The sequence below is a fragment of the Macrobrachium nipponense genome, chromosome 7, assembly GCF_015104395.2.
Source record: "Macrobrachium nipponense isolate FS-2020 chromosome 7, ASM1510439v2, whole genome shotgun sequence".
Taxonomy (NCBI): domain Eukaryota; kingdom Metazoa; phylum Arthropoda; class Malacostraca; order Decapoda; family Palaemonidae; genus Macrobrachium; species Macrobrachium nipponense.
The window spans coordinates 73,572,479-73,582,292 of record NC_061109.1 but is presented as its reverse complement, the minus strand read 5'-3'; the positions used below and the strand labels follow the sequence as shown (position 1 = coordinate 73,582,292).

General features: G+C 40.8%; 1 protein-coding gene across 1 annotated transcript; it reads left to right on the top strand.

The window, feature by feature from the left end:
* Positions 1-9,076: 9,076 nt before the first annotated feature.
* Positions 9,077-9,466, top strand: LOC135217624 (collagen alpha-1(III) chain-like). Its single transcript, XM_064253589.1, has one exon. It carries the CDS (start codon positions 9,077-9,079, stop codon positions 9,464-9,466), a length of 390 nt encoding a protein of 129 aa, XP_064109659.1.
* The last annotated feature ends 348 nt before the right edge of the window (positions 9,467-9,814 follow it).

Here is a 9,814-nt window from a genome sequence, read left to right as displayed (position 1 = left end):
AAGAATTAAATGGTTATATCTCTTTGTTTGCTTGTTAGATAATGGGTTATTTGTAGATTCTAATTGAATGTTTGCCCTCTCTGTTTGTTCCTTGTTAATATTTCCTGCTTGTTTGTGAGTTCAGCATTAAAGATTGTTTGTTCCTTTCGTGCGATTGACTTGTTTTAATTATTTCCTTGTTGATGCATTGGGAATCTTCATGTTTTTGTTCCATGAGTCTAGATTTGGAAATATTCGTTATCGTTCAATTGAATTTCAACGTACATTATTACCAAAGCCTCTTTACTCGCCTTTGTTTAGCTTGTGTCTCAGTGTATAGAACCCGTTGCTTGCTTTGCTTTGCTTTTGTTATCAGTTCGTAGAGTAATCAGATTTCAGGGCTTCCTTCACGTCAGATTGTGTCGTCTTTAGAAGGATGTTAAGTCATCATTAATAGTTTTTCATATTATTTTTCGTCATTTATGGACATTTGGTTAAGTTAACGTCATGTGTTTGTCCCTGAAGTTCATTTGGTAATTATGCTTTATCATGTTTCCCTTGATAATTACTTAAATGGCACTTTTTTTTTACTATTGTATGCATGCAAGTAAAACATAATCACTTCATAATTCCATTGTTTGTTTTGCTGCGGTATTACTCAGTTTTACTTTTATACAATTCGTATGCTTACAATTCCACACGCCTTATTTGCCATTTTCCTGACTTTTTCTTTATTCTTCTTATTTTTGGGCGGGGAAGGGGGGGGGGGGGGGGGGGGGGGTCGGCAAAACCTACAGCATAATGATAATGAGTGACAGACTGTCATGGATCTCACATTAATGCATTTCATGAGTGCATGTTCGTATTGTGGGTCATAAATCTGTATTATGTCTAAATATTAGTTGATATATATGAGAAGGAAATATGCGAATGCATACGTTTGTCATATTAAATTGTTCTTTCTTTCAGTGCTGTTACCGTACTGTTTTCTGTTTTCGGTAGAATTCTTATGGGGATGATATCACGATGAAAATTAATCTAAATGATACTTGTTTATGTCTGTTCCCACTTATTGTGGTAATACTTTTTCTAGCTATTTTCCTTAAGTAAAATCTATTTGTTAGCCAATCTATTATTATTATTATTATTATTATTATTATTATTATTATTATTATTATTATTATTATTATTATTATTATTATTGTTGTTGTTGTTGTTGTTGTTGTTGTTGTTTTGTTAAAAATGACTGCTGCTTCAGCACTATTAATCTTGTATAGATTCTTGTCTATCTTTCTGATGACGGCTTTCTCGTTGTTGCTTAGACTGGCGAGCAACGCACCAAAGAACATGGTAAAATTCGGTTCTCTCTCTCTCTCTCTCTCTCTCTCTCTCTCTCTCTCTCTCTCTCTCTCTCTCTCTCCAACGCGACGTTTCTTCCTGATCCACAGGACATTATCAAGTGATGACTGCTGAGGGGCTGAATTCCAGGTCTGCAAGACTCGTAAACGCCCGCCGTATGAGTCACCTTCCCAGGAATCAATGAAAACCCGACCTGCCGGAGAGGTGCTCTAGACCGTATTCAAGAGACCGCAACATCACGATATAAGAAGGACAGCGCACTCAATTTCACCGTCGAGTACAGCAGCAACAATCGGCACCCCTTCCTCGAACCTTGGACTTGTTTAAATGGAGACAGCGAGTGTCCTGCGCGGTTCAAGACCACCACCGTCAGGGCCTTCATCAGGAGGGCCCTCTCACACTGTTCGACGTGGCAGGACACGCACCTCGAACTCGACCGAGCATCCCAGATGCTGATTAACAAAGGGTACTCGAATAAACTCGTAAACCAAGAAACACGAGCCGCCCTTGACAAGTGGTACATGACCGAAGAGAGAAGGAACATTCCACCCCCGGAGGATATAAAACTTTTCTATAAAGCCTTCATGCACCACCAATACAAGGAGGACGAAGCAGCCATGAAGAAAATAATAGGGGAACATGTCCGCCCTATGGAGGAGGGGAAGAGTGTCCCTCATTATTTACTACAAGAATCGGCGTACGAAGGACCTCCTGATGAAGAACAACCCCTCCCCGCGCCGTAGGAGACCCCTAAAGCAGTCCAACGTTGTCTACCCATACGTATGCCCCGCCCAAGGATGCCCTGGGATTTACATCGGCATGACGACGATGCGCCTGTCTAAAAGGAACTCCTGCCACGCCTAGGAGGGCGCCATTAGGCAGCACGCCCTTGCAGTACACCAGAAAGACATCACGAGAGACGACATCGTCAGGAATATCAAGATCATCGGGAGAGCCCCTGACCCACGACGTCTGCGTCTCCTAGAAGCGCTGCTTATCCTCGAACAAAAGCCTCACCTTAATACCACTCAAGAAGCGTTCCTGATACCGACGTATGTGAGGAGGACCACACCCCTTCCCCGCAACGAAAGTACCAGCGCGCATGAAACAAACACCGGACATGATGCACATTATGAGAATAATACCAGGGGTGACATCACTCAGGTAGAACCCAATCGAGAGGCTCCCGGTGATATTCCCCGCCTGAGAAGGTCTGCAAGACTCGTAAACGCCCGCTGTATGAGTCACTTCCCAAGAACCAATGAAAACCCGGCCTGCCGGAGAGGTGCTCTAGACCGTACTCAAGAACCCGCAACATCACGATATAAGAAGAAGGACTCGCCACTGGAATTCAGCCCCTCAGCAGTCATCGCTTGATAATGTCCTGTGGATCAGGAAGAAACGTCGCGTTGGAGAGAGAGGAGAGAGAGAGAGAGAGAGAGAGAGAGAATTGTATAAGCAATAATAAACCAAATGACTCAACCGAATCTTACCATGCCCTTTGGTGCGTTGCTCGCCAGTCTAACCAACAACAAGAAAGCCGTCATCAGAAAGATAGAGAAGACTCTCTATAAGATTAATAGTACTGAAGCAGCAATCATTGTTAATAAAACATGTCTGCTAGAGGGTCTCCTTCCGAAATATTATTATTATTATTATTATTATTATTATTATTATTATTATTATTATTATTATTATTATTATTTTAATTCGTCAGGTCTGGGCTAGAAAAGATCGTTAGACATCCACCACCCTGACTCTTGTATTTGAGAATGAAAATAAGCAAAGACTCTGCATGGGAAATATTTTTGGTAAATATCATACTATCTAGAAGTGTTTTGAACATTATAAAAACATCACCTATCCCAAGTACATTTGTGTACAGTCTTCAATGAGCATGATGTTAACTTTCGAAGGATTCACTTATCCCCTTAAAAAGGACTTAGGCCGAAAAGCTGTTTTTATTAAAAAAAAATGAATGCACAAATAAAATAAAAAATGTGGGAAATGATGATCAAAGCAAGGGTTAACTAGATTAGGAAAAAATGGCATCAAAAGATGTCATTTGACTAAAAAGCAAAGAAGAGTGAATAAAGTAACAAATAAGCATGCAAATTTATGAAATCGTAAATAAATAAATACAATATAGGGAAAATGGTCTTTCGAACACAAAAGTGACAAAGCACTACAAAATATCCACAATTTTTAGTAAATGTGGGAAAAGAAGAAATAAAGGCTAACTATTAAAAAAATTGTTATACCATGAAATAACTGTTGAAGAAAAGCGAAAGTAAGAGCTTTCTAATACAAAGGCTGCATAAAGGTCGAAATGAGGGTCCCCAAAAATACACAAGGATGATGAGTATTTCATATGAGTTACACAGTTATTTTTTTGGTTTTTGAACACAAGCAGCAACTTTGAAAAAAGCACCATAAGCAACCATAAAAAATTCGAGATAGTTTGAGATTAGAAATCAATATTAGACGAATGAAAAACAACAAAAGCAAGGTCAAGGAATGGATGATAATATTTTTTAAAATACTCATTGGTTTTGTGAAGCAGGTGGGTGTATATTATGCTCCATTTGTTTATTCTTCTTAATTATGCGATGCAAGTTTCTTTTTGCTCATTAACCATCCGTAATGAAAACTGCATAACGCAAATGCACAAGATAATTCATATTCATCATCTTCATCCGGTGAGCCGGCAGGGCCCAGTTAATTATTTGTAAGCTACAGTTTTATAGTTTAAGTGTTATTTTGTAGCATTACGGTCAAGAGAAAAAATAAATTCCTGACTCTGGTAATATAAGTCATATTTTCACATTTTCATTATAAAAAATGATGTTGAAGTACATATGAAAATTAGCGGCTACAGATAAAAGGAAAGCAAAGAAAAAAAATAATAAAAAAAATTGTTGGGAAGAAATGAAAACAAGTTAATTTGCGGTAGCCTTAATCCTAGATAACAGCTTCTGTCAAACACATCGGATTGACACTGGAAAATAAAATGTTGCAAATATGAACTCCATCCGGATTTTCGTTTCATTTACAGAAAACAGGGTTTCAGAAGTTATGCGTTTCACTTTTCATAAATGCACAGATGTATGGATAAATGCCCTTTTTGTAATATGAGGGCCCGGTGAGGCGATCGGCCAGTCAAACCAGCTTTTATTTGGGAAGTAGCCTTATGAATGATGTATATACTATTTATGAATATGGACTTTCACCCCCTGCAGTTTTGCAGCCTGTGATGTTAACCATTTGGGCGTCACGCGCTTTATTTCACCCTGACGAAAAGTTGTGTGTTTTCATCGGCAGCCTCCATTTCCAAACGTGCTGCTTCTATTTAAATAAAATTTCGAGTTTTCCGAATAACATTTACTCAGCATTTTCAAAAATTATGACCGGCACTCCCGTCAGGAAATTAACATGGCAGTTTCACTTTATTTCCGACCATCCGCTCTTTCTTCACTTTCAGTGCTGTTTTCCGCGCAGCGGCATAACAGTAGAATTTGTATGTATACTTCTCGAATGAGCTATGTATGTATATGCTCTCTTTTACCAAGTCGATGGAATAGTGCAGCAAAAGAATACGTCGATAACGGCAGAAGTAACCGTATAATCACATGACATAAAAATTGATCAGTATTTCACTACCTGTCTTATATAAAATATATATGCATACATATATATATATATATAATATATATATTTATATATATATATATATATATATATATATATATATATATATATATATATATATATATATATTATATATATATATATATATTATATATAATATATATAATATCTAATAAAAGAGGCCCATAAAAACGCCAAAATATATAGAAAAGTACTATTTCAAAGACTGCTGTCTCTCTCTTCAGGTGTATGAATGAAAAAAGTTTACAGAAGATTAATACAACACAAACGGACAGTTAGGTATGGACAACAGAACTCAGCTATTTTCAACCATATAAATGAACATAACCATAGAATAAACTGGAATTTGTCACGTATAATTTATAGCAGCAACTGCCGGTACAAGAGTCAAATGATGGAATTGGCCTTAATAAAAGAGAGGCAGGTAATGAACATCTCAAAAGGAGCATGGATTTCAGATACGATCGACAAGGTTTTCATTCAACCAACGATTAAGAAGATTAAAGGAAGATTATCAGCAGGGGTGACCTAAATTGGCTTACCTGTGGATGGATCTCTTGGTATAAATAGCACCTTTTCTGTAAACTTTTCTCATTCATATACCTAAAGAGAGAGACAGCAGTCTCTGAAATATAGTACTTTTCTCTCTATATTTTGGGGTTTTTATGGGTCCTTTTATTAGATGGAATTCTGTTGTAACAGAACATTTTTACCAGTCATATATATATATATATATATATATATATATATATATATATATATATATATATATATATATATATACGCGTGTGCACCACACACATACACATACACACAATATATATATATATATATATATATAATATATATATATATATATATATATACATATATACATAAATACATAAATGCTTAAAAACTCACTGCAGATGCAGTGATTTCATTATACTATAATTATAAGCGAATACCGCAAGAAAATGATTGGCAGAAATTCCGTACGGAGAGCTTTAAAGTATTATTGAGGCATTGTGAGGCACAAACGAAATACAACTGGGTAGAAGGTTACAAGGTAAACACAAACATCAACAATACCAGATGGTTAATTGTCAAAAGGGAAAAATTCAAAGAGATAATCCAGGATGACCCGAAATCACACGGTCACAAACTACAACCAAAGAGCAAGGAAAACGTTTTATTTAACTGATGACAAACTTGAATTAAGTAAGCGTAACATTTTCAAATTGCCGTATGACGAAAGGTTTTTAAAAATTCCGAGAATTTTAAGGATTTTCAACATAAATGTTGTTTTCAGTAATATTAACGCTAAGAGTTTAGCAATATAATATTCTTCTCAAGATTTTTCTGGTTTCATATGTGAAATTCCTTCTAAAAACTGAAAAAATTTATTACGAACAAACAGGAAAACCACTTTCACAACGAATCACGAATCAAACGACACCAATATTCTGTGAAAACTGGCCAAATATCGAATGCATTATTCGCACGTATAAGAGCTTTAGATCACCCTATTAACTGGCGTCAAGCAAGGACCTTCGTCCCGTGTAGCGACAGTGTTGAAAGGAATATCGTTGAATCTTGTTTTAACGAGTCACATAATGGAAGGGTTCTAAATTAAGTCTCAATTTGTTTAAACTCGATGCCTTCTTAATTAAAAAAAAAAGTTGTCGAAAAGATAAGCAACAAAATTAATATATTCAGTTTTATACATGTTTTTTTGGAAATTGCATGGCTAAGCTTTCGTTTCTCTTATGGTTAAATCTATGGTTTTAGTTTGAGACCGCGTGATTTCTGATCATCCCTGATTATATTTCTGATATTTACCTTTTTGACAATTAACCATCTGGTATTCTTGATCTATGTGTTTACCTTGTAACCTTCTTTCTAACTGTATTTCATTTGTGCCTCAACAATGCCTCAATAGAAGGCGAAAAAAATTGTAATTTACTGGTTTAGAAAATGGGTAATATACATTAAAAGTACGATGAAAAAGCCTAAATGACTTCAAGCATACAAAGGCAGGAATAAATAAACGCAACCAATATATAACTGTAAGTTTGTTCTCTGTGAATGGGGGGTTATCTTATGAATAATAATAATAATAATAATAATAATAATAATAATAATAATAATAATAATAATAATAATAATAATAATGGAGAAAAAATCCATAATGGTGTAGGTGTAAATGTATATAAAAATATATACGAAGCGTTTTGTTTATACTTTGACTATACATGTACACTTCCCCACTGCGGATTTCTGCGACAACAATAATAATAATAATAATAATAATAATAATAATAATAATAATAATAATAATAATAATAATAATAATGTAGGCAAACACATAGACAGAAAAACAAGTACCTCTCCCCTGAAACCACAGCGTTTGCCCCCTAAATAAAAATTAAAAATCAAACACAAAACAAGCCAACAAACAGACTCAAAACCAGAAGAAAGAAACGACAGCAAACACGAAACAAAGAAAAACTAATCACACAGCACTTCACCCAACCCACCCTCACCCCACCCCCGCATCCTCACCTGAACCTCACCCACCCCCACCGGCGAGAAACGTTTAAAATTTCCTCTCACGTAACTCATAACATAACGTTATGTTGGAGATGCAATATTTAAGTGACTTTAATATGAAATGTGCGGAGCGGCTTAACTCAATAGAAACCTGCAGTCGCCCCCAAAAATATTATATTGAATTGCTGGCGACACCAGCAGTTTCTGGGACGATGTGTCTCTCTGTCTCTCACTCTTATTCTATTTTAGCATTTTTATTTTCCTAATAGGGTTTTTAACAATCTTTTCCGAACTCTGCAGAATGTCGCTTTGGAAATGATAATTAAAGGGGAACTTCTGGTTACTAACCATTAAATTGCGTCTAACAGCTCGAGAGAACAAAGATGTGAATGCTGAGTAGATTATGGGAATATTGCCACTTGAGAGATTGGAAAAATGATGAAATAAGATGAAGGGAAGGCTTAGTAAAGACTACAGAAGTGATGAGAGAGTCACGTGTTGAGATGGTATTGCAGAGTCAGATCTAAAAATCATATATATATATATATATATATATATATATTATATATATATATATATATATATATATATATATATATATATATATATATATATATATATATATATATATATATATATATATAAATCCTAAGTAACTTTCCACTGAGGTACCACCACTGGCAGCGAGACCCATTCACCTCCCCGACGGGAGCCCCACCCATGGCAGCCTGACCTGGTCTCCTACCCCCTGCCGGATACCCCAGGCCTGGCGGCCTGACCCAGTCGTCTAACCGTTGGGGGTCCCAGCCCTGGTAGCCAGGCACAGTCGCCTCACTGCCAGGGGCTGGGCCTGGCAGCCTGACCCGCTTGCCAAACAGTGGAGGCCCCAGCCGTGGCTACCCGACGCAGTCTCCCGCCAGTCCTGGGATACATGGCGGACCTCACCCGCCCATCCAGGAGACATTTGGCGGGCCACCCACCCGTCCCGGGACATATGGCGGACCTTGCCCGCCCATCCCGGGACATGTGGCAGACCTTGCCCGTCCGTCCTGGGAAACGTGGTGGACCTTACCCACCCATCCCGGGACATGTGGCAGGCCTTGCCCACCTGTCCCAAGACCCATGGCGGACCTCACCCGCCCATCCTGGGACCAGTGGCGGACCTCGCCCGCCCGTCCCGGGACATGTGGCGGACCTCATCCACCCGTCCTGGGACACTTGCCAGACCTCGCCCACCTGTCCTGAAACCCGTGGTGGACCTCACCCGCCTGTCCCGGAACATGTGGCAGGCCTTCCCCGCTCATCCCGGGACACGTGGCAAAACCTCGCTAGCCCATCCTGCGACACGTAGCGGACCTCGCCTGCCTGTCCTGGGACATGTGGCAGGCCTTGCCCGCCTGTCCCGGGAACCGTGGCGGACCTCGCCCACCTGTCCCAGGACACGTAGCAGACCTCGCCTGCCCGTCCTGGGATATGTGGCCGGCCTTGCCCGCCTGTCCCGGGACCCGTAGCAGACCTCGCCCGCCCATCCCAGGACATGTGGCAGGCCTTGCCCGCTAGTCCCAGGACACGTGGCGTACCTCGCCCGCATGTCCCGGGACATGTGGCAGGCCATGCCCACCCGTCCCGGGACCCGTGGCAGACCTCGCCCGCCCATCCTGGGACCTGTGGCAGGCCTTGCCCGCCTGTCCCGGGACACGTAGCGGGCCTCACCTGCCCGTCCCGGAACCCATGGCGGGCCTCACCCGCCCGTCCCGGGACACGTGGCATGCCTCACCCACCCGTCACTGGAAATGTGGCGGACCTCATCCACCCATCCTGGGACACTTGCCAGACCTCGCCCACCGTTCCCCGGACGTGTGGCAGGCCTTGCCCTCCTGTCCTGGGACACGTGGCTGACCTTGCCCGCCTGTCCTGGGACATGTAGCAGGCCTTGCCTGCCCGTCCCAGGACCAGTGGTGGACCTCGCCTGCCCGTCTCGGGACATGTGGCGGACCTCATCCACCCGTCCTAGGACACTTGCCAGACCTCGCCCGCCTATCCTTGGACACGTGGCGGACCTAGCCCGCCCATCCCAGTACCCATGGCAGTTCCTGCCTGCCGGTCCCGGGACCCGTGGCGGGCCCGCCCTTCCGTCCCCGGACACGTGGCAGGCCCTGCCCACCCATCCCCAGACACATGGCAAACCTCGCCTGCCCTTCCCACGACCCGTGGCGGGCCTCGCCCCCCGTCCCAGCAAATATGGTAAAATATGGACATAAGATGTCCTATGTCC